The sequence below is a fragment of the Lissotriton vulgaris genome, chromosome 1_2, assembly GCF_964263255.1.
Source record: "Lissotriton vulgaris chromosome 1_2, aLisVul1.2, whole genome shotgun sequence".
In the NCBI taxonomy this organism is placed as follows: Eukaryota; Metazoa; Chordata; class Amphibia; order Caudata; family Salamandridae; genus Lissotriton; species Lissotriton vulgaris.
In genome coordinates, this window is record NC_141686.1 from 233,476,612 (window position 1) to 233,501,925 (window position 25,314).

Sequence of the window (25,314 nt, forward strand, 5' to 3'; positions counted from 1 at the left end):
GGAGTTCAGTAGAAGCACAGCACCTTTATACGAGGAGTTCAGTGGATGAGGAGTTCAGTGAAGGCACAGCACCCGTACATGAGGAGTTCAGTGGAAGCACAGCACCTTTACTCGAGGAACTCAGTGGAAGCACTGCACCTTTACACAAGGAGTTCAGTGAATGAGGAGTTCAGTGGATGACGAGTTCAGTGGAGGCACAGCACCTGAACACACGTTCAGTGGAAGCACAGCACATTTACACAAGAAGTTAGGGAAGCACAACACCCTTACACGAGGAGCTCAGTGGGTGAGGAGTTCAATGGAGGCACAGCACCTGTATACGAGGAGTGCAGTGGAAGCACAGCACCTTTACACGAGGAGCTCAGTGGATGAGGAGTTCAATGGAGGCAAAGCACCTGTACACGAGGAGTTCAGTGGAAGCGCAGCACCTTTACGCGAGGAGGTCAGTGGATTAGGAGTTCAGTGGGGGCACAGCACCTGTAAATGAGGAGTTCAGTGAAAGCACTGCGCCTTAACACGAGGAGTTCAGTGAATGAGGAGTTCAGTGGAGGCACAGCACCTGTAAATGAGGAGTTCAGTGGGAGCACTGCACCTTTATACGAGGAGGTCAGTGGACGAGGAGTTCAGTGGGGGCACAGCACCTGTAAATGAGGAGTTCAGTGGAAGCACTGAAGCTTTACACGAGGAGGTCAGTGGATGAGGAGTTCAGTGGGGGCACAGCACCTGTAAATGAGGAGTTCAGTGGAAGCACAGCACCTTTACACAAGGAGTTCAGTGGAAGCACAGCACTTTTTACACGAGGAGCTCAGTGGATGAGGAGTTCAATGGAGGCACATGACCTGTACACGAGGAGTTCAGTGGAAGCGCAGAACCTTTACACGAGGAGCTCAGTGGATGAGGAGTTCAATGGAGGCACAGCCCCTGTACACGAGGAGTTCAGTGGAAGCGCAGCACCTTTACGTGAGGAGGTCAGTGGAGGAGAAGTGCAGTGGGGGCACAGCACCTGTAAATGAGGAGTTCAATGGAAGCACAGCGCCTTTACGTGAGGAGGTCAGTGGATGAGGAGTTCAGTGGGGGCACAGCACCTGTAAATGAGGAGTTCAGTGGAAGCACTGCACCTTTACACGAGGAGTTCAGTGGAAGCACAGCACCTTTACACGACAAGTTCAGTGGATGACGAGTTCAGTGGAGGCACAGCACCAGAACACACGTTCAGTGGAAGCACAGCACATTTACACGAGGAGTTCAGTGGAAGCACAGCACCTTTACACGAGGAGGTCAGTGGATGAGGAGTTCAGTGGAGGCACAGCACCGGTACATGAGGAGTTCAGTGGATGAGGAGTTCAGTGGAGGCACAGCACCCGTACATGAGGAGCTCAGTGGAAGCACAGCACCTTTACACGAGGAGGTCAGTGGATGAGGAGTTCAGTGGAGGCACAGCATCATTACACGAGGAGTTCAGTGGATGAGGATTGTGCGCTGGGGATGCCCAGACGTGGGTCCCAGGCACTCCACACCACTGGAGTCAAGCTAGCCGGGCTGATGAGAGGTGTTACCTCGAAACCGGTCCGGTCCTCGGATGCTTGATTCCGTTCTGGGAAGGACATGGCTTTTGTAGTTCGAACTGGACTGTTCCCATGGGGCACAGGGTCAGAGCTGATTTGCATATCGCCATTGTCTAACCCGGGGTGGTGTGGAGTGCAAAAAAACGATGGATTTGGGCCCAGATCTTTGGACTGGGATGAATGTGTGACATTGATCCACATTCGGTCCATCACCTGTTTTGTTTTCACTGAAGGCACAGCACCTGTACACGAGTTCAGTGGAAACACAACACCTTTACACAAGGAGGTCAGTGGATGAGGAGTTCAATGGAGGCACAGCACCTGCACATGTAGAGTTCAGTGGAAGCACAGCACCTTTACACAAGAAGTTCAGTGGATGAGGAATTCAGTGGAGGCACAGCACCGGTACATGAGGAGTTCAGTGGATGAGGAGTTCAGTGGAGGCACAGCACCCGTACATGAGGAGCTCAGTGGAAGAACAGCACCTTTACACGAGGAGGTCAGTGGATGAGGAGTTCAGTGGAGGCACAGCACCATTACACGAGGAGTTCAGTGGAAGCACAGCACTTTTACTCGAGGAGTTCAGTGGAAGCACAGCACCTTTACATGAGGAGGTCAGTGGATGAGGAGTTCAGTGGAGGCACAGCACCGGTACATGAGGAGTTCAGTGGATGAGGAGTTCAGTGGAGGCACAGCACCCGTACATGAGGAGCTCAGTGGAAGCACAGCACCTTTACACGAGGAGGTCAGTGGATGAGGAGTTCAGTGGAAGCACAGCACCTTTACACGAGGAGTTCAGTGGATGAGGATTTCACTGAAGGCACAGCACCTGTACACAAGTTCAGTGGAAACACAACACCTTTACACAAGGAGGTCAGTGGATGAGGAGTTCAATGGAGGCACAGCACCTGCACATGTAGAGTTCAGTGGAAGCACAGCACCTTTACACAAGAAGTTCAGTGGATGAGGAATTCAGTGGAGGAACAGCACCGTTACACGAGCAGTTCAGTGGAAGCACAGCAACTTTACACAAGGAGTTCAGTGGATGAGGAGGTCAGTGGAGGCCCAGCACCTTTACATGAGGAGTTCAGTGGATGAGGAGTTCAGTGGAGGCACCGCACCCGTACATGAAGAGTTCAGTGGAAGCACAGCACCTTTACATGAGGAGGTCAGTGGATGAGGAGTTCAGTGGAGGCACAGCACCCGTACATGAGGAGTTCAGTGGAAGCACAGCACCTTTACTCGAGGAGTTCAGTGGAAGCACTGCACCTTTACACAAGGAGTTCAGTGAATGAGGAGTTCAGTGGATGACGAGTTCAGTGGAGGCACAGCACCTGAACACACGTTCAGTGGAAGCACAGCACATTTACACAAGAAGTTAGGGAAGCACAACACCCTTACACGAGGAGCTCAGTGGGTGAGGAGTTCAATGGAGGCACAGCACCTGTATACGAGGAGTGCAGTGGAAGCACAGCACCTTTACACGAGGAGCTCAGTGGATGAGGGGTTCAATGGAGGCACAGCACCTGTACACGAGGAGTTCAGTGGAAGCGCAGCACCTTTACGCGAGGAGGTCAGTGGATTAGGAGTTCAGTGGGGGCACAGCACCTGTAAATGAGGAGTTCAGTGGAAGCACTGCGCCTTAACACGAGGAGTTCAGTGAATGAGGAGTTCAGTGGAGGCACAGCACCTGTAAATGAGGAGTTCAGTGGGAGCACTGCACCTTTATACGAGGAGGTCAGTGGATGAGGAGTTCAGTGGGGGCACAGCACCTGTAAATGAGGAGGTCAATGGAAGCACTGAAGCTTTACACGAGGAGGTCAGTGGATGAGGAGTTCAGTGGGGGCACAGCACCTGTAAATGAGGAGTTCAGTGGAAGCACAGCACCTTTACACAAGGAGTTCAGTGGAAGCACAGCACTTTTTACACGAGGAGCTCAGTGGATGAGGAGTTCAATGGAGGCACATGACCTGTACACGAGGAGTTCAGTGGAAGCGCAGAACCTTTACACGAGGAGCTCAGTGGATGAGGAGTTCAATGGAGGCACAGCCCCTGTACACGAGGAGTTCAGTGGAAGCGCAGCACCTTTACGTGAGGAGGTCAGTGGAGGAGGAGTGCAGTGGGGGCACAGCACCTGTAAATGAGGAGTTCAATGGAAGCGCAGCACCTTTACGTGAGGAGGTCAGTGGATGAGGAGTTCAGTGGGGGCACAGCACCTGTAAATGAGGAGTTCAGTGGAAGCACTGCACCTTTACACGAGGAGTTCAGTGGAAGCACAGCACCTTTACACGACAAGTTCAGTGGATGACGAGTTCAGTGGAGGCACAGCACCAGAACACACGTTCAGTGGAAGCACAGCACATTTACACGAGGAGTTCAGTGGAAGCACAGCACCTTTACACGACGAGGTGAGTGGATGAGGAGTTCAGTGGAGGCACAGCACCTATACACACGTTCAGTGGAAGCACAGGACCTGTACACAAGGAGTTCAGTGGAAGCACAGCACCTTTACACGACGAGGTCAGTGGATGAGGAGTTCAGTGGAGGCACAGCACCTATACACAAGTTCAGTGGAAGCACAGCACCTCTTTGATTATTATTATTATTATTATTATTATTATTATTATTATTATTATTAGTCATTTATAAAGTGCAGCGTTCACCTGGCAGGCTTCCTGGCCCCACTAGAGAACTGCAAAAAATATCCTAGGTTAGTGGTGACCAGCAGGCAGGCAACTAGAGCCAAATTTCGGGGGCGGGGGGGGGTGTGGGGGGGTGGGGGTTCTGAAAAATATTTCGGGGTGGGGGGGGGGGTGCTAATTCTTCCAACCATAGACACAGTGGCTGTAGGAAGGGGTGAACACATAACAAAAGCATAATTTACAAGTAAATGGTCTTTTAAAGACCTGTTAAGTACTCGGGTGCGGCTGCAATTAGATGCTCGCCAGCCCGCAAAGATGTCTCCTCCCGGGCTGACACACACAACGGGGGCGGGGGGCGGGCTGAAGCCCCATGAGCCCAATAGGGGTTGCACGCCTGGTGAACAGTATAGCTCCATTTACTTGGAGGCAGATTCTGACATTATTTATTCTGGAAAATGCCAAGTTTTTAGGCTCCTCCTAAAGCTGAGTAGATTTTCGTCAGGTCTGAGGGGTGTGGGCAGCTTGTTCCATAACTACCTTAACTTAGAAAGCTTTCCCTCCTACCCTGTTTTTTTAAACCTGGGTACACAAACAAGATTAGCAGAGGCAGATCTCAGCTTCCTTGCGAGTTTGTAGTGAATTAATTTGTCCTGTAGGAGTTTCCGCCCTTTGGCATTTAAGGCTTTGTGAACTATGCACCTCGCCTTAAAGATACCTCTTTCCTTTATTGGTAGCCAGTGGAGTTCTTTTAGGGTATGTTTTTCAGGGTCAAACCTTTATATATTGAATGCTAGTTTGGCCGCCATCACCTGTATTCTATGTAGTCTTTTAAGCAGATTGTCCGGAATTCCCAGTAGGAGGGCATTACAGTAACCAATCATGCTTAATATTACGCTTTGTGCAACCAACTTTCTTGCTATCTGTTAAAGTAGAGGTACAATCTTTCTCAAATTTCACCTGAGTCCATGGCAAGTGGCCAGTGTCCTATTGACCTGAGCAACCATAGAAAGTTTAGTATCGATCTTTACTCCTAAGTTTCGCACTGAGTGGGCTGTAATCAGATTCGTCTCTTTCGTCCATTGCCAAAAATTATTTGGAAGTTGGCCTGGTACCTTGGTGGGGGAGCAGCATAGGAACTCTGTTTTGCTTCCATTACATTTTAGTGAGTTATTATTAAGCCAGTTTGCCATCTCTATTACACCTGCATGGAATTCATCCAGCTGGTTAGGGTCATCTTTATCCAGTGATATTATTAATTGGGTGTCATCCGCATAGTTAATTAAATATAACCCAAATGACTTAATCAGTGTAGGGGGGGTAGGTATGCATTGTATAGAATGGGGCATAATACAGAGCTCTGTGACACTCCTTGCAATGTTTCTTTAAAATTTGATTAAAAAGGTGAGAGGGAGATTGCTTGATATCTCTCTGATAGGTAGGATCCAATCCACTTTAGGAACAAATCTTCCACCGTCACCTTTGGTGTAGGATTTGGTGGTTGACGATGTGGTACAGAGACTCCAAGCAATTAGAATTGGTGGGGTGGTACTCACCTGGCTGAATTCTTTCCTTAAAAATCGTATGCAGCAGGTCGCCCTGCAACCCCACCAGTCGGAACCCAAACAACTATGGTGTGGGGTACCACAGGGGTCGGCTTTGAGCCCACTTCTTTTTAATGTATTTATGCCCCCTCTTTTATCACTCATAGCTAACTGGGGAGTAAAGGCAATATCTTATGCCGACGACACCCAGCTGGCTTTTTCCTTTAAAGACGAGTCTGTGGATTCCTTCACAAGATTTAAGGGATGCCTGAGAGACATCACCCAGTGTATGAACAACAATAAACTTAAACTTAATGCAGAGAAGACAGGCGTGATGTTCTTCGGCAAGGCTCTGCCACCGGCAGCTGGTATTTGGTGGCCAGCTGAAATGGGCCAGCCACCCACTCCAGCAACTATGGCAAAAAACTTGGGAGTGAAATGGGAAGTAGATCTCTCTTTCACAGCTCAAGTTCGGCAGGTGACAGCCTCATGCTTCAGTTAATTAAGAAGCCTGAGGACATTTTTACATCTACTGCCGGAGGACTGTCGCAGAGTCATTGTCCATGCCACAGTGACATCTAGGCTGGACTATGCTAACTGCCTATACCTGGGTCTGCCCGCTTACCTAGTCAGAAGACTGCAGATGGTACAGAACTCGGCTGCAAGATTGATTAGACGTGTGCCTTTTCGTCATCACATCTCTCCGCATATAAAACAGCTTCACTGGCTGCTGGTAGCAAGAATGATTAAGTTTAAGGCTTTAACTTTGGCTTTTCGGACAATACATGGCAAATGCCCAAGTTACCTGAAACACCAGCTGTGCCACTAACAACAAAACCGCTCACTAAGGTCCAACTCTCATAACCTGCTTTACACACCTCGCTTTGTTAAAGCTCGCTTAGGGGGCAGATCCTTTACAGTGGTGGCAACCAAGCTCTGGAATTCCCTGCCGAACAATATCCACCAAATCGAATCAGAGCCAATGTTCAGAAAGTCCCTAAAGACCTGACTCTTTAGCCTTGGTTATATCTCTTTAGCCTTTTCTTTTCATCTCGCTTTGCTGCCAACTGCTATAGTGCTGGGATACCTCTGTTTGAGGTAGCTGTTCGCGCTTTATAAATATCTATATTATTAACATTAATATGTCCTATGTAATATTTTCAGCTGGACTAATCTGAAATGGGACCTTATAGCCACTTCCCTGGGAGACGCCAGCGCCTCTAACCACTCGTCACCCTATTGCCCTAGGTCTTTCTTCCATTTATCACATAATTTCTCCAACACGTCAGAGGAGTTGTTTAGTATCTTGTGATACGTCAGGGATAGGGCCTTCCTCAGTAGGTCGTCATCTAACAACCTATCTTCCGTGGGGAGGAGTCTTGAAGATCTGTCTTCTTTGGAATGGCTTTCTGTAATGCATGTTGTATCTGGAGATATCGGAAAGTTTCCGTCAATGCCAGGTCATGGTCCCTCTGAAGGTCAACAAAGGGTCTTAAGTCCCTGTCAGCCCATAAGTCGCCCATCTTCGAAATACCAATAAGGTCCCATTTATCAAAGCCTGGTGATGCGTTAATAGATCCAACAGTTTTGAGTCCCACCTCGGAGTAGCTCGTGTGATCTTATCCCGCCACCCCAGTGCCGCCGTCGCTATATGCCATATTCTCATGGTCACAGAGGTCAGGGTGACTTTTGGCATTTCGTGTTTTCCCCCATAGAGGGCTCTGAGGTATGCCCTGGTTTGCATATTATGTCTGTCCATCCTATATGCTGGTGCGGTCTTGCGAGGTGGACCCAATGATTAACCACTATGAGTTGCGCTGCACAATAAAAATACTGAAGTACCGGAGAGCAATCCCTCAATAATACCAGCTTCTTGCCAGTTTTAGTAGCACTAACCGTTGGGTCCCCTTGTCCCAAAGCAGAGTTCGCACTAGCGCATCTACCGCTTGTAAGTATATAGGCATGTTGTATTTTGTAGAACATACAAAAAGCGGGGTAACATCATCATTTTATATAGGGAAGCCTTTCCCAGCAATGACAGGGGTAGTGCCCTTCAACGCTGTACATCTTCACAATGTTGTTGCAGGGGGCAGGTTCTAAATTACGCTCTTGAAATAACCACTGGATCTCTGGTTACGTATATACCTAAGTATTGAAATCCTTCAGTCACAAATTTTGCTGTACATGACCGGGGGAGCTTCACTCTCAGCCCACGAAGGATATCAATCTGCGATTTCTCCCAATTTATGGTATAACAAGTAATTCTGATACATGGCAAAAATATGGAGTATCCTTTGCAGTGTAGAATAAGGGTTCTTCACATAAAGAAGGATGTCATCTGCTTAGAGGTAAATCCTATCTTCCCTGTTCTCGGACCATCTCAATGTCCTAATAAATGGATCCCCGTGTATCCAAACCGCCAGCAGCTCTAATACTAAGGCAAAGATCAGTGGAGAGAGGGGCAACCTTGCCTCGTGCCCCTCTGTAATTTGAAAACCACTGAGTGTCCACCATTTACTGTTACTTGCGCGGAGCGGTGTGTGTATAAGAGCAGAATCCAAGCTAAGAATTTTGGGCCGAACCCATGTCTCTCAAGGACAGCAAACAGGCAGGGCCATTCTATCATTTTAAAAGCCATTCTAGCATCGAAAGACACTACCACCGCTTCCTCTTGAATGTGGTCTGCCCTCCCCAACACTCTGCGAAGCCATCTCAAGTTGAGCGCGGTATTCCTACCTGACCCCAATCAACACCGAAGAAACCTGACGCACGATGAGCTCCATCCACCCCTGCCTTCACCACGTCTTCAACAAGGCCGACGCTGTCATCGCACCCCACCTGCGGGACATCATCAACACCTCCTTCGACACCGCTACCTTCCCGGAGAGCTGGAAGCACGCCGAACTCGGCGCCCTACTGAAGAAACCATCAGCGGACCCCACCGAACTCAAAAACTACCGCCCCATCTCGCTCCTCCCGTTTCCGGCCAAAGTCATCGAGAAGACCATCAACAAGCAGCTGGCAGCCTTCCTCGAGACGAACGGATCCCTTGACATCTCGCAGTCCGGCTTCCGGGTCAACCACAGCACCGAGACCGCCCTCATCGCAGCCACCAATGACATCCGAGCCCTGCTCGACAACGGGGAAACTGCGGCCCTCATCCTCCTGGACCTCTCAGCGGCATTCGACACTGTCTGCCACCGCACCCTAGTGCAGCGCCTCAGCAACGTCGGAATCCAAGAGAAGGCACTAGAATGGATCATCTACTTCCTCGCCGGAAGGACACAGAGAGTTCGCCTCCCCCATTCAGATCAGAAGCCACCAAAGTCATCTGCGGCGTTCCTCAAGGCTCCTCGCTCAGCCCCACCCTCTTCAATATCTACATCGGCCCCCTTGCGGCCATTGCACGCCAGCACAACCTCAACATCATCTCTTACGCCGACGACACCCAGCTGATCCTCTCCCTCACCAACGACCCCGCCACCGCCAGAGCCAACCTACACGAAGGGATGACAGACGTAGGCGAGTGGATGATGAACAGCCGCCTGAAACTGAACTCAGACAAGACGGAAGTCCTCATCCTGGGCTCTTCACCCTGCGCCTGGGATGACTCCTGGTGGCCCCCCGCCCTGGGCAGCACACCCAAACCAACAGACCACGCACGCAACCTGGGCTTCATCCTGGACTCCTCCCTCTCCATGACCAGACAAGTCAACGCCGTCTCCTCGTCGTGCTTCAACATCCTGCGCATGCTACGTAAGATCTTCCGGTGGATCCCCACCGAGACCAGGAAGACGGTCACCCAGGCCCTCGTCACCCGCCGCCTGGACTACGGCAACTCCCTCTACGCCGGAACCACTGCCAAATTCCAGAAGAGACTCCAGCGGATCCAGAACGCCTCAGCGAGACTCATCTTCGACATCCCCCGACACAGCCACATCTCCGGACACCTGAGAGACCTGCACTGGCTCCCGGTCAACAAGAGAATCACCTTCCGTCTCCTCACCCACGCACACAAAGCCCTACACAACCAAGGCCCAAGATACCTCAACAACCGCCTCAACTTCTACACTCCCACACGCCAGCTTCGATCGACCACCCACGCCCTCGCCGCTGTCCTCCGCATCCGAAGAGCCACCACAGGAGGAAGGTCCTTCTCCTACCTGGCCGCCAAGACTTGGAACTCCCTCCCGACCCACCTCCGCCTGACCCAAGACCACCTTGCCTTCAGGAGGCAGCTCAAGACCTGGCTGTTCGAGCAGTAGCAGACCCCCCCTGCCCAAGCGCCTTGAGACCCCCCGGGTGAGTAGTGCGCTATATAAATGCATTGATTGATTGATTGATTGATTGATTGGCATGAATCCCGATTGATCAACTTATGCAACACTGGAACTAATTGGGTAGTCCACACTTTTGCTAATATCTTGACCTCAGCATTTAAAAGTAAGATCGGTCTATAAGACGCACAACTCTACGGCAGTTTACCAGTTTTAAGTATTTCTACAATATTGGTGAGTCTCTGATTTACCGGTAGATTTCCTATCTTGAGACTCTCCGGATACATCTTCAATAAATATGGGGCTGGCTTGGATGCTGGTAATATAATTCGATTGGGAGGCCGTTTGTGCCCATAACCTTCCCGGCCTTCAGCGACCTAATGGCTTGGATCACTTCACTATCCATAAGGTCTGACGATTGTCTCCAACAAGGGAATGTTTAAGGAGGCCAGAAAGTCACGCACCTCATCTACAGTGGCTTGTGACAATGGTGTATATAGCTGTTCATAGTATGTAGCGGAGGCACTGGCCACCCCCTGTCTGTCTCTATCTGGTGTGCCATCCTCCTCTGTGGTCTCAAATACCCATCTCTAAGCTGCTTCCCTTTTGTCTAACCACAGCAGAAGTTTACCTGCTCTATCCCCTACCTCGTATAAGCTGTGTAGTGTTGCCCTGTGTCTTGCCTTGGCTTCCTCCTTTGCAAATATTCCTGTATTTGTTTTTCGTTGACCTGTAGTCTGTACTGTGCATCTTCGTTTTCTGGCAACAGCAGCTCCAACTCTAATACCCAGATCTATTCTTCTATCACAGTCAGTTTAATTTTTTCTGATTTGTGGCCCGTAATAAATGACACTCCCTGACCTCTTATTACTATCTTAAAGGCTTCCCATAGGACTTGGCTGACTCAACCGAGCTCTCATTCTCTTCAAAATAGTGGGCAGGGGCTGCTTGTAGGCCAGCTCAGATCAACGGCACCTTAAGATACTATGGGCTAAGTGGCATCACATTACTCCCGGATGCAAATCTTCTGCCATAAGTTACGCAGAGCGGAAGAATGAGCCGAGATCCCTTCGGGAGGTGGTACACCTTGCCGAATGTCAGGAGTCGTCCTGCGAGCTCAAACATGTGATCAAGACGCGACAAACTGCTGTGTGCACCAGAATGAAAAGTATACTGGTGGGCCAGTGGAGTGTGCATCCTCCTAGCATCCACGAGGCCCATTGCTGATAAAAAATCTACCAAGACCTTGCCAGAGAGGTCTCTCAGTCTTGCCGGCAAACAACCATGTTCTCACCCCCTATGAATAGCTCCCCCTGTGACAAAGAAACAGTGAGCGAGCCTAGATCTTTGAGTGACGCAACATGGTGGCTCATAGAGAAGTTTAGGGAAAGTATGTGGAACGGCCTTCCCTCCCAATGTCCTGATAGCACCACAAAGCGCCAGTGAGAGTCATGTGCAATATTTCATTTGGTAAATTAAAGGAGTTGCGCAGCATAATGCCCACCCTTTTTGAGCACCTAGTGTAGCTAGCATGTTCTACCAGCTTGTAACACCATCTATTAAGCGCACAATAGGCGTTCCCTGCAGGTGAGTTTCTTACAGTAGGACTATATCAGGTGAGTGTTGTTTTGGGTGTTGTAGCACTATCCCTCGTTTAATTTTGTCCCCTAAACCCCTCACATTCTAAGAGAGGAATCTAAAGCTGGAGAAAACTTGTGTAGTTCCCATAATATCTTGCATTTACACTGTCGTAACATATAGACAGGGAGGTCGGTTGTCCTGGTCAGATGGTGGGATTTTGCAGAAAATCGGGGGAGCCCACAACACATGCCATCCGGTCTGCTTGGGAGACATTCCAATCCATGTTATCCAATTGTCCGAAACACTTGCCATAAATCAATATTGCTGTCGTCAACATATGTAGCCAACAGCAACACAACTTAAATAACAGTCCCCCTCATCCCCCCTCCCTGCCTCCCTGCAGCATGGACTCAAAACTGCCCATACCTCAACATTGCAGAGCGCCTGTGTATCCCATCCCTCATGACTAAACACAGGAGCGCATGTCCCAATCAGGTCGTTCACCCCCCACGTCCCCCAAGGTAAGCATGTAACGTTTTTACCACACTGCAGCTGTCCAAACGGGTCACCACAGAGTCTTGGGTTGTCTTGGCATCTTTTCACAAAAGCAACAACTCAGGTTCAGTAACTGGGGAATAGTCATCAGCCCGGCTCTTAATCCCCTAGCAGATCCATTGTATGAGGGCCAACTCGACCTGCATGGGGCCAAGACCGCTATCTCTGATCAAGTTTCTGTAAGTTTTACCAAGGCGTGTATGGGTTCCAGAGCCCGTTCGGTTCCCGCCAGGTCTGGATATAATATCCTGATAGTGGTATTACGTCGGAAGGTATCTCCTGCCTTCTGGCTTTGTTGTAGCACCTATCGCCGTCTCTCCTTGCTTCTCTTATGATGGTAGTTACTAGGTCGTCTGTTCCCAGGTTGCCGCCATCCATCTAGCCAGTCCCAGGCTTCCTCAGATGAGCTAAAGAACCACATCTGTTTCTCCTCCTCAACCCTGAGTTTGCCCGGGAACAACATTGCATATTTTAGTTCTCTTTCACGTAGCCTCGTCTTCACCTCAAGGAAGGAACGTCTCAACTGCTGAACTTTAATTGCAAAGTCTGAAAAAAATGTGACCTTGGTATTTTCATATTTCAGTGGAGGGGCAGAGCGAGCAGTTTGCAATATTGCATCCCTGTCTCTGTAGTTGAAGATCCAAACCACTATCGTACACGTAGGCACCCCCGGTTGTGGCGGGCCCCCTGGGACTCGATGGGCATGCTCCACCGAGAAGTAATTGGAGAGACCACATGGCTGAAGCTGTTTCACAATTAGATCTTTCATGAAGAGATCTGTGGCCGGGCCCTCTGCTGTCTTTGATACCCCTAGGATTCTGACATTGTTCCTACGTGCGTGACCCTCAAAGTCTTCAAGTTTCGCCTCCAAGGTGGCCGTAATAGCTCCTTTAAGTGAATTAAGTGTTTTAGTGGTGGTCTGGAGTTCAGTTATAGAGTCCTCAGTGACCTTGACTCGGGTACCCATGGTGCAGAGATCTGCATATATAAGTGTGACTTCCGAAGTGACCATGTCAATTTTATTCTCTAGGGCCGAGCGTACCCCTTGAATTGATTTGCAGCGAGCACTCTGAGCAATGGTACCTCCAAGGCAGCCCCCGACCGCACCACCGCTTATTCTCCGCCTCCGGATCGCTGCTCGGGGTCTCTGGCAACAGCCGCTCCCCTCCACAGACAAGTTGGCATCTCACTGCGGCTCCTGCCCTCGACTGAACTTGGCTCAGTCAACCCAGGCTGCAGTCTGCTGCATACTTACTGCGGTTCACTCTACTTCGAGGGAGAGAGCCGTATCGCCTCCTCACTCTCAGCTTTGGGTGGTCTCTCGATCTCCGTGCCCCCACACAGTCACCTCCGTGGCTGCTGGTGACACAGCCCCCTGAGGCAGCTCGGTACACTTAACGGCACACCAGGTACCGCACTGCAGGACGATCTGCTTCTCACTAGGCCGCATCATATGGCCACGATTACACCAGACACTTTCCGCAAAGCGGTCCGAGTAAGAGATCTGTTAGGTAAATGATCGCTCTGGGGCACCGATGAGGCTTCTTTTACACCGCAAGGCAGTGCGGCAAACTGAATAATGTATAGATATACGGGGAATAGGCTGCAAGCCACCGGAGGTTGCTCAAGATGCGGCCATCTTGGCTAGCTGCTGGCCACACCCCAGTCCTCTGCCTTCTTGGCACCAAAGGGCTGGTACTGTTTTCTCCTCGAACTGAGAAGTATTTCGGACAACCTGGACATTGGAAAACAATGAACAAAAATTGTTGTTCAAACATTAAAGCACTTGTTACCTGGGTTAATTACTGGTTTCTCTCTAGCACCAGGACACCAACTGTTAACTGCATACTTCACACAACTAAGAAAACTAACAAAAAAAAAAGATTAATTAATATCTGGGGAGCAATGAAGCAATATACTTGCAAAGGCAACGATTCATATTTACGTGCAGCGTCGGGCTCTTCAGAGCAGTTGTAGTCTAGCAGATAAGGTCCTCTAGATAAGGACAGATGATACATTCCTGGAAGAGCTGCAATTTCAGCTTCATTCTCAAGCATAGGAGAAATGCCACGAACATGAACTGAGGTGAGATGTTCTTTCAGAACATGGGTATGCAGTCTGAGAAAGCGGATTTGTTTCAGCCACGTAGGGTGGCATTTTGGCTGTAACAGCCTACGAGATGACAAAGCAGATCTTGAATTGGTTGCATACGTTTCGTGACAACACTGTAGCTCTGATAAGGCGGTAATTATATGGATGTAATTCTTTGTACCTTTGTGTAGGCTGTATTCAGTACACTACAGCCAAACACGCGTGGGAGGTAATGAAAAGCAGGATGCTGAGGTGGAATAGGGCAAAAGTTTGTACAGCGACCCTGATGTCATTTCCTTATTTAGTTATGAGTAGCTCAGCCACAGTAGGTGTTTCTGAAAGTATGTTATTTACTAGAATATTGAGTGGTCCATGTCAAGTAACATTGCTAGTACAACCCTGTCAGATCATAAGAAGTAGCACATTCAAGTGGCTTTTGTTACAGAAACCTTATAAAGTCTGCTGAATTTAGGAGATGAGCCAGGCTTTCTTGGAACTTTTCAGTGAGCAGACTCTATATCAGTCTGTTTATTAGTTTAATACTTCCTCCTGGGTTTGATTTCCTTCAGAGACTGGCCTTATTTTAGTCTTCTTGCAGAATACGAATTTGACTACTTGTTTGAGCTAATTTTTTAATATCTAACTAATTACATGTTGCTTTCTATAATGATTATATTTTTGAATATATAAATGAAGTTTTATCATAGACTCGTTCTTTTTTTTTGGTCCTCATAAGCCATTAGATGTACCCAGAGTTTGTTCGCTCTGCGGGCCCCCGTTCGGTGATTAGCGCCCGTAGCAGGGAGGCTCTGATCTTAATGGATGCACTTTCCACATGCCTTTCGTACATGGTCATTTCAAATCTTCTTACTGGATGGCCCCAGGAACTGACCTGAGTGGTAAGTAAGACTGTGCAAAGGCATAATCATAGGACTGATGGTTTTCTAGCGTCACAAATTATCAAGCCAACCCATACATGGCAAGCAAATCTTTTTTCCTCTTCCAAGTAGCCCTATCAAATTTTACTGAATATTTAATCGAATTTACCCAATCCAAAAATGTTGGAGGGTCGCTCCTAATCCAATGTTTACAATTTTCTCTACGGGCAAGCAAAATTAGATAGAGAGACAACTTACTTGTATCTCGGGGAAACAGATCATAATTCGAAAAAATTCCAAAAAATACTAACATTATGCTCACCTGTATATCTAAACCGAACATGGCTTTAATACCTTCAATAACCGACCCCCAGAACCAGTGTAACTTTGGACATCCTAAAAACATGTGCATATCAGTATAAGTGTTTAGCCATGCAACAGTTGATGTTGTTGCACCAAGGATATTGTGCTGCATAACTAAATACTTATAAGGTCCCAAAGGCGAGACCTATTGGCTATGCCAATGCTTGTTTTTAACGGCGCTCACTTTTGGAAGCAGCGATGGGTGTATCTGTTCACAACCTACCTTATCGGAGCCTTGTGTGTCTTCAAGTCGGAGTAAAGCCTCGTAGCCTAGGTCGCCGCCCTGTTGAGACCATAGTACAGTCAGATCTTCAGAAGAGACTAGTTAGTGAAAGAAAACACCAACTAGGATGTACTAGAGCCTTCAGACCCCTGGGCCCTAGTGCTACTGCACCTGCTGCACTGTGCGTCCGTGAATATTGTTATCATGTGCTTTGTAGACGTTTTGATCTTGGGTCGTTTCTATTTTAACTAATTTACTGATGCTACTGATAAAGATTTATATTTTTAAAAACCGTATTAAAAGAGAGTGCCGGGAACGCAATGTTTTCATGAGATTGAATCACACGTAACATTGTAAAATAGCATAAAAAAAGTATTTAAAGATGTATAACATCGCGGAGTGCATGATTTTTTTTCATCGACATGTTTCGCAATTCCTAGAGGAAAAATATGTATAATGAATGTTTCTCCCACGTAAGGCTTCCCATTGTAAAGCACGTTCACGGTGCTATTTATAATGTGTAACTAAATATGGTATAGCAATTCCTACTTTGCATAAAGGGTGACCTTTCTAAAAAAAAAAAACATTGTCATAAGATATTTGGTACAATTGGTTCTACTGAGGTGATCCAGTAAGAACACCGGCTGCAGTCTGCGCTGATTGGTTACATAAAAGCTGAGGACTAGATTCCTCTTGTCACCCTTGGAGTGAACAGTGTGAGTCTGTAGGTAAATCTAAAGATATCGAGACTTGTTGATTTTCAGACCGAGGAGTGTTTCTTTTTCTTCTTACTCGTTGTTGTCAAGGCAGCTTGATGGGTTAATGCATCCATTGCAAAGATCTGTGTGCATCAGTTATGTCAAAGTCATATGGTCAATCAGTCCCAAGGTCAATTGCGATACCTTCACTTAGTCCTGAATTATTAGCCTACAATGCTATGTATGTACATCTTCTGAAACTTTAAAGTCTCAGAATACAATATGCTCTTTACTAAAAGGGCGGGACTAGTTGCAAGTACACGGTGAAAATTGGCAGCTTACAACAGTTTGAAATTCCTTTTTGTATGATTCACCCCCTCACTGTTCTGAGGATGATAACTTGAACAGCAATGAGGTGGGTAAAACTAAGCACCATCTTTTATGCTCAGTACTTGGGTGTTTGGTGAGTGGATGCCATATGAAAATAAAGTAACTTTGGTAGCTTCCAGGTACTCCACATACTAAGGCATAGTTCCCTTTCATCGGGGATAGTGCATCCTGTCAGCGAAAGAAGAAAAATATTGAATGCTGTGTTTTTTAAATATTACAATTCTTGTAGTTTTTGTGGACTTTTGTTGCTGGAAAAGACTGCGCATGGTCAGAATGTGGGCGGAGGTTTGGCAGGGAGAGTGAGAGGGTACATTTTTATGCCATTTTACAGGATAGGTTATGGCCAACGGACCCACTCAAGGAAGCCGCTTAATATTAAGATGGAATGCAAGGGGCCTTAATTACCCTAGTAAGAACTACAATCTGAGGCGGCATTGAGGCGCTCGACATAACAAGCATTGAAAATGCAATAGATCTCGCCTTTGATTAAGTTAAAGCCATTTGCTTTGCTAATGGTATTGTATAGCAAAGCAAATGGCTTTAACTTAATAAAAGGCGAGACCTATTGCATTTTCAATGCTTGTTTCTATGGGTGTCCCTCCTGCCAAGATGTATCTCCTTTATCTCCAATATGCTCGTATTTTGCAATGGGTCACACGGTTATTAGAAATATGTGAGGATGTGGAAAGCAAGTTAGTATAAGGCAAGTCGAAAGTTGGAGGTTTATGGGAGGGTGTTCGTAAAGAAGGTGGGAGATGGAGAGGAACGCAATGGCAGAGTGGACAGAGGTATAAAGAAAGGGATAGCGGAAAGGTGGGATATGTATTGAAAGAGTGAGCAGAAAGCTCTGACAAGACAGGAGGGTGAAAAGAAGAGTGAGCCACTATTTGAGTGATTGTGAGGGAACTGGTTCCCTGTGCAGCTGTGGGCACCTGGACACCATCTTGAGGACCTTGGGGGCTGGCTGTGAATCATCAAAGCTGTTGTAGGGCAAAATGAAAGTGCAACCTCGTTCCTACACAGTACTAGAAACTGCGAGTGGATTTTGTTACGTGCCATGTTGAGCCACATGCCAGCTGGTTGGGGTAAGAAACACTGAGGAGGGACTATTGATTGGACACCAGGTGGTGATTCCATGCGTGATTGGGTCGTGCTTGTGAATTCTACTTGATAAGTGATTGGTTCAGGTGCATGACGCAATGTGCATAATGACTGGATTATTGTCTCATGAAGTTATGTAAATCTGAGAATTCAGTCAGGTGTAGAAGAGACTGAGGCAATCAGTGCTCTAAAACAGACTTCGAAGTAGAGTGCGTAATTTGTTAAACAATAAGTGCTTGGCCCAAAGTTTTGCTCAGAAACTCATGGCCAGTTCTGTCAAAGGTTAGGGTGCCGAATTCCAAGGCTGTGTCGTCTTAATTCCACCTCATGCCTGTTTAACCCCTTCGCTGCGGGGTGTTTTCTCCTCGCTGTGCGGGGGGAGGAGTCGCTCGCGGCGCCGCTGTGCTGGTGACGAGCTCGGCTCGTCAGGAGGCACAGTGCAGCTGCACTCATGACAAGCAGAGCTCGTCACAACCACACCCGTTTTTAGAACGTTCAGCACAGCGGGGTAATTATCCCCGCGAGCACCGTTCCAGCGGCCGTGACGAGCTCGCTCGTCATGAGTGCAGCTGCACTGTGCCTCATGACGAGCTGAGCTCGTCACCAGCACAGAAGAGGTTAAGCCATCACTAAGTCTCTTTTATGGACTCCTTCAGGTTCTTTTTCATTCCTGATTTCTACCTTTGGCACTGTTTTTCCATCTTTCTCCTCTTCTGCTTTAGTGTTTTTTTGTCTCGGTTGCTGTGGGTCATAGTTTGCTGAGGAAAAGTAAGTACCGTCCCACAAAACTCAGTGCCGTTGGGCGCCAACTGCAACCACCAGCTCAAGAAAGCACTGGAATTCCCTCAGACCCTGAGATACAAGCTTTGAGCGCTGTCAGCTCTGACTCTTGCATGTGTCTTGTCTGACCAAAAGGACCTCCACTGGGAAGGTTATCGCTACAAGGATTTCAGTAGATCACTTCGGAGAGACACCCCAGACAGGGGGCTAATAAACTGCTAGCAGCCGCAAATCAGTGAATTGTGCATTTGTATATTTGAATTACTACTTTCCATAAATTTACATTTTCTTGAACGAGTAGATTTAGGGATTTTGCCAGAAATATGCGACTTTTAGTCAAATGCTGAGGCTGTGATTCGAACCCAGATCCCTGCTTCAAATGCAGCAGCTTAGACAATAAACCACCATCTCCAGGATGAGTAGATAGTGTTTCCTGGGACCACAAGAAGGTCCCGGAGTAATTTTCGGAAGGTCCTCCATTTTGTAGGTCGAAGCCTTCAAGACAGCACAGCTGCCTGGTTTGCTGAAAACATCTTGCAGTCGTTCAGAAAACTTCCCTGGGAATGCATTAGGCCCATTGCTTACCATTGGCTTTGTGGTTTGTAACTCACATTTCCATGCTTTCTTTCTGCTGGTTCTATTTGCATTAGGCTGTCCAGCTTGAGTCTGTCCCTTCTGTTGCCCAAACCTCGTTTACTCTATCCTTCTGAGATCTCACTTTATGTAAACAACCCTTTATATCCGGTTTTTATCTTGTCCCATTTGCTGTGCATTTTAGAACAAAGGTCAAATGTCAGGCTCCGTCTGAGGGAGCTCGGTGTTTACTTTTCTTTCTGTGACTTGAAAGTGACAGCATTTATAGGAAAGCAAGAGGAATGCAGATTACTCTTTCCATGGAGCGCGCTCGTCCCCATGGAGCTCGCTCGTGCCCCACCTATGCTCCAATTTAAGAGGCTGTTACTTAAGCCGTAAAACAGGCCTGCCGGGAGGATGTGCACGGACATTCTATGGCGGTGCTAAATAAATGTTCATGTTGAGGTTCTTCTACCAAGGCGCTGGTTGCTTTTGCTTAATATGACCCTCTAGTGAACGTCTAACGAGCTTTCAGTTTACAGTCAGCAAGTCCAAGTACCAAACCCTTCTAATAATAACCCGCATTGGCAAGTCAACAGGTGTCTACACAACTACATTTAATTAGCAATATCCTCAATATGTGCAACAGGTGCAGTAGCACTGTGTCATAAAAACCTAGAGAACACAGATTGCTGCTTTCCTGAAAACTACAAGCAGGAGTCCGGAACCCCAATAATTTTTTTGTTCAATGGCCTTAACGCCTTCCGTGCTCATGACGAGCTCAGCTCATCATGAATCACAGTGGAGCTGAGCTCGTCATAGCGGCCGCGGCCCTCCCACGCGTGGTTAATTCCCCGCCTGTGCGGGAGAATTAATCAGTGGGCGGGTCTGTGACGAGCCCAGCTCGTCAAGAGCACAGCTCCACTGTGAGTCATGACGAGCTGGGCTCGTCATGAGCACAGCGGCGCCGCGGACCACCCCTCCCCCGCCCCCCTCCACCCGCGCCGTGCGGGAATTACCCCCGCAGTGATGGGGTTAAACATCCTGCTTATGTCAAAAGTGTTCTGGTGGATGTTTGTGTTGTCAACAATGGAATAGGTAAATATGTTCCACTAAAACAATATCGGGCCTACCGCAAGGGCCCGCTTTAGCACTGCTGATGTCTGGTGTGAGACTCTACGCCACTTTACTGTATACCTCTCTACTGTATACCACTGCACTCTATTCCCAGTGAACTCAACCCCACTCTACTATGCATCACTGCATTCTTCGTGCTTCTCTATACACCAGTCCAGTCCAGGCCTCTCCACTCTATGTCACTCCACTCCTTACCACTGCACTTTACGCCACTACTCTATGTCACTGCACTCTGTCTTGCACCACGCCAGTCTAACCCACTTCATTCTACTCTGAAACAAGCTACTCTATGCCACTGCACTCCACTCAGCTCTATTCCACACTGCAACATTCCACTTACTTTAAGCCACTCTTCTCTACCCAGCACCACTCTATTCTACGCCACGTCACTCCACTCTGAAACAATGTACTTACACCACTGCACTGTGCACCACCGTACGCCACTGCACACTACGCTGCACAACTCTGCTCTGCACTACTGTACTCAGCGCCACTGCCTTCTACTCTAAACCAATGCACTCTACACCAATGCACTCAACACCACTTTACTGAGTACCAATGTACTCTACGCCAACTACTCTGCACCACTGCACTCTTTCTTTGCCACTATACTTTACTCTACACCACTCTGGTCTACTCTGCACCACTGCACTCTTTGCCACTATACTCTACTCTGCAATACTACACTACTGCACACTACACCACTCTGGTCTACTCTGCACCACTGTAATCTGACCCACTCTACTCTGCACCTCTCCACTCCATGCCACTGTATACTCTACGCCACTGTACTGTGCAAGACTGCACTCTCGGCCACTGATCTCAATGCCACTCTACTCTGCACCACTTCATTCTCCGCCACTATATGCTTCACTATCGCGCTCTCTCACTACACTCTACGCCACTCTATTATACTCTGTACCACTGTACTCTACGCCACTATTCTTTGCACCAACCTACTCTGCGCCGCTCTACTGTGCACTGCTATATGTCATTATACTCTGCAAAACTACACTCTCCAACACTGAACTCCATACCACTCTACTCTGAACCACTGCAGACCATGCCACTGCATTCTACGCCACTCTACACCATTGTGCTCTACGTCACTGCACTCTACTCCTTTTTATTCTACTCTGCACCACTGTATGCTACGCCACTGATCTCTGCACCACTCTACTCTGCACCACTGCACTCTACTCTGTACCACTCGACTCTTCGTCACTCTACTGCACTATATGCCACTACACTTTGCATCACTCCACACCCCTTCTAATCTATTCTACACCACTGCACACCACTGCATCTCACTGTACACCACTGCAGTCTGCGCCACTCTACTCTACACCTCTGCCCTGCACTTCTCCACTCTACCCTGAACCACTCCACCCTCCGCCACTTCCTCTACTCTGAAACAATCTACTCTACGCCTCTGCACTCTACTGCATTGCACTCTATGTCAATGCACTGTACATCACTTTACTCAAAACCAGTGCATTTTACGCCAGTGCACTCTACTCCAATCAATTCTTCCCCAACAGTACTTTACACCACTTCACTCTAGGCCACTCCACTCTATAATACTCCATTCTATGACACTCGGCTCCATTCTACAACACTCTATGCCACTCTACAACACTACTCCACTCTGTGATGCTCTACACAACTCTCTCTATGCCACTCTACTCCTCTTTATTCTACGACCTATCACTCCACTCTATGCCACTTCCCTCTACACCACTTGACTCTGCAACACTCTTCTCGACACTATGCCATTCCACCCTCTTACACTACTCAACACCGCTCCACTCTACGACAATCTACTCTGCTTTTCACCACTCTACTCTACAACACTCTGCTCCTCTCAAAACTCTCTATACCACTCCACCCCGTTCACACTACTATACGACACTCTAGGACACTAGTTGTTGTAGTGTAGGGTAGTGTGTTAGGGTTTTGGGTAGTGTTTGTATAGTGTAGGGTAGTGATGTGGTGTTTGTGTAGTGTAGGCTTGTGTAGGGGTAGTGTATTAAGGTAGTGTTGTAGTGTTTGTGTAGGGAAGAAAAGTAGTTTATGGTAGTGTTGGGGTTTTTTGCTGGGTAGTGTTATTGTAGGAAAAGGACTGTGTCGAGGGTGGGTTGTGCAGGGGTACTACATTAGGGTGTAGGGTAGGGTAGGGTACTCACACTTACCTTTAAAACTTTTACAATGAGCATACCTTTAACATGCATGCCTTTGTGTTGTAATGGCATGCGTGGTAAAGGCATAGTCGTTGTAAAAGTTTGCGTTGTGATAATTTGCGGGGTGTTTCTCTTTGCGGAATAATAATTGCGGAGTGATGGTATGCGGGATATTTGTTTGCGGAAAAATTTCACATATTCCTCCATAACACTCCACTCTACTCCACTTTACGACATTCCACGCCACTCTTCTTTACTGTACTAAAAGTAGCTATGATGAACAGCCTCCATGCTGGTGGGCACCATGGCGAAAACAAATTGGCAAGGTCAATATCTCTTACATAGGCAAGACCTATTGGCTTTGCCAATGCTTGTCCTAGTTAAGGCCACGCAGGGCTGGGGAACCAAGTGTAAAGGGCCACAAGGAGATCCACGCGGGAGAGTTCCAGCCTAGGGACTATCCGCTGCGTTCAGGGCGGGCCTTGTATCAGCCCCCGAGGGTCCCAGGAAGCGCAGACATCCATTCTTGACAGGGGGTGGGGGGGGGGTGCAGGGTCTTGTGCCACGTGCTGTGCTGTCACCCACAGCTGTATAACAGAGATAACCAAGAGGGTAATAGAGGATTATATGCAAAGGTGACGTGTCTTGGGATTCTAAGGCCCATTGTAATGTGTTTCATGACAAGAAAGACGGGGGCACATGCAAGGGTTCCTGTGTGAAGACAGTGTTTTTTTTTATTTCTATGCCATTGTGGGAGTCTTGTGACGTAGGCAGATACCACAAGGAAGGCCCTTTACGGGAGTATTCTTTGATCACTAGTGGTTAATTCAGTGTATATACAAAAACCGGCCAGCTTCCTTACTCCTGGTGCCGAGATCACTCATGGTAACTAGTTACCCAGAACTGAGCTGTGCTTTAGAAAGAGGGCTCGGGGAAGAGCAGGTGGGCGGGTGGGGAGGGTGGGCTGGTGAAAAGCATGCAGGGGTGGGAGGTGGGCAGGAAGTGGTATTGCAGAGCTGGATTCGGGAGGATAGGAAGGCTGATAGCAGGGGTGACCGGGAAGGCTTCGAGCCTCATCCTTCCTGTTTCCTGCCCTGGGGGACGAGTTGCTGCTGCGCCGGGTGACTCTGTGCTTGTCTTCGACTCTAGGTGGGCATCATGGCGGACTGCGCAACCCTGCACACCGGGCAGAAGATGCCGCTGATCGGACTGGGCACCTGGAAGAGCGCTCCCGGGCAGGTGAGTGCCACAAGCAAGCAAGCAAGGCTCTTCGACAGACAGGCGGACAGACAGACAGACGGACAGACGGACAGACGGACAGACTGACAGACAGAGACACACACACACACGGCCTCCAGTCAGAGGATGCCACACATATGGCAGGCGAGTGCCTTACGGGGCAGGTGAGTGCCTCACGTGGGCAGGTGCACACAGGGACTCTGGGCGGTTGAGTGTGCACATAGAGACCGTGTGTGCAGGTGAGTGGTGTGCACATAGAGACCGTGTGTGCAGGTGAGCGTGCACATAGAGACCGTGTGCACAGGTGAGTGTGCACTGTGCACATAGAGACCATGTGTGCAGGTGAGTGGTGTGCACATAGAGACCGTGTGTGCAGGTGAGGGGTGTGCACATAGAGACCGTGTGTGCAGGTGAGCGTGCACATAGAGACCGTGTGCGCAGGTGAGTGTGCACTGTGCACATAGAGACCATGTGTGCAGGTGAGTGGTGTGCACATAGAGACCGTGTGTGCAGGTGAGTGGTGTGCACATAGACACCGTGTGCAGGTGAGTGTGCACATAGAGACCGTGTGTGCAGGTGAGTGGTGTGCACATAGACACCGTGTGCAGGTGAGTGTGCACATAGAGACCGTGTGTGCAGGTGAGTGGTGTGCACATAGAGACCGTGTGTGCAGGTGAGCGTGCACATAGAGACCGTGTGCGCAGGTGAGTGTGCACATAGAGACCGTGTGTGCAGGTGAGTGTGCACATAGAGACCATGTGTGCAGGTGAGTGGTGTGCACATAGAGACCGTGTGTGCAGGTGAGTGTGCACATAGAGACCGTGTGTGCAGGTGAGTGTGCACATAGAGACCTTGTGCGCAGGTGAGTGTGCACATAGAGACCGTGTGCGCAGGTGAGTGGTGTGCACATAGAGACCGTGTGCGCAGGTGAGTGTGCACATAGAGACCGTGTGTGCAGGTGAGTGGTGTGCACATAGAGACCGTGTGTGCAGGTGAGTGGTGTGCACATAGAGACCGTGACCGTGTGTGCAGGTGAGTGGTGTGCACATAGAGACCGTGTGTGCAGGTGAGTGTGCACATAGAGACCGTGTGCGCAGGTGAGTGTGCACATAGAGACCGTGTGCGCAGGTGAGTGTGCACATAGAGACCGTGTGTGCAGGTGAGTGTGCACATAGAGACTGTGTGTGCAGGTGAGTGGTGTGCACATGGAGACCGTGTGTTCAGGTGAGTGGTGTGCACATGGAGACCGTATGTGCAGGTGAGTGGTGTGCACATGGAGACCGTATGTGCAGGTGAGTGGTGTGCACATAGAGACCGTGTGTGCAGGTGAGTGGTGTGCACATAGAGACCGTGTGTGCAGGTGAGTGTGCACAGAGACTGTGTGTGCAGGTGAGTGCCACACACAAGGCTACTAGACAGGCGCGTGCCACACACCCAGGGCCTTTAGTCAGAGGATGCCACACAAATGGCAGGTGAGTGCCTCTCCTGGGCAGCTAAGTG

The 25,314-nt window shown here is 48.7% G+C and overlaps 1 protein-coding gene across 1 annotated transcript in view; it reads left to right on the forward strand.

The window, feature by feature from the left end:
• AKR1A1 (aldo-keto reductase family 1 member A1) overlaps positions 1–25,314 on the forward strand; it is a 556,422-nt gene that overhangs the window by 41,856 nt on the left and 489,252 nt on the right. Inside the window, exon 2 of the mRNA XM_086953146.1 lies at positions 23,725–23,814. Within this exon, the coding sequence (XP_086809272.1) occupies positions 23,734–23,814 (81 nt within the window). The 5' untranslated portion in view covers positions 23,725–23,733. The remainder of the gene's footprint in view (positions 1–23,724; positions 23,815–25,314) is intronic.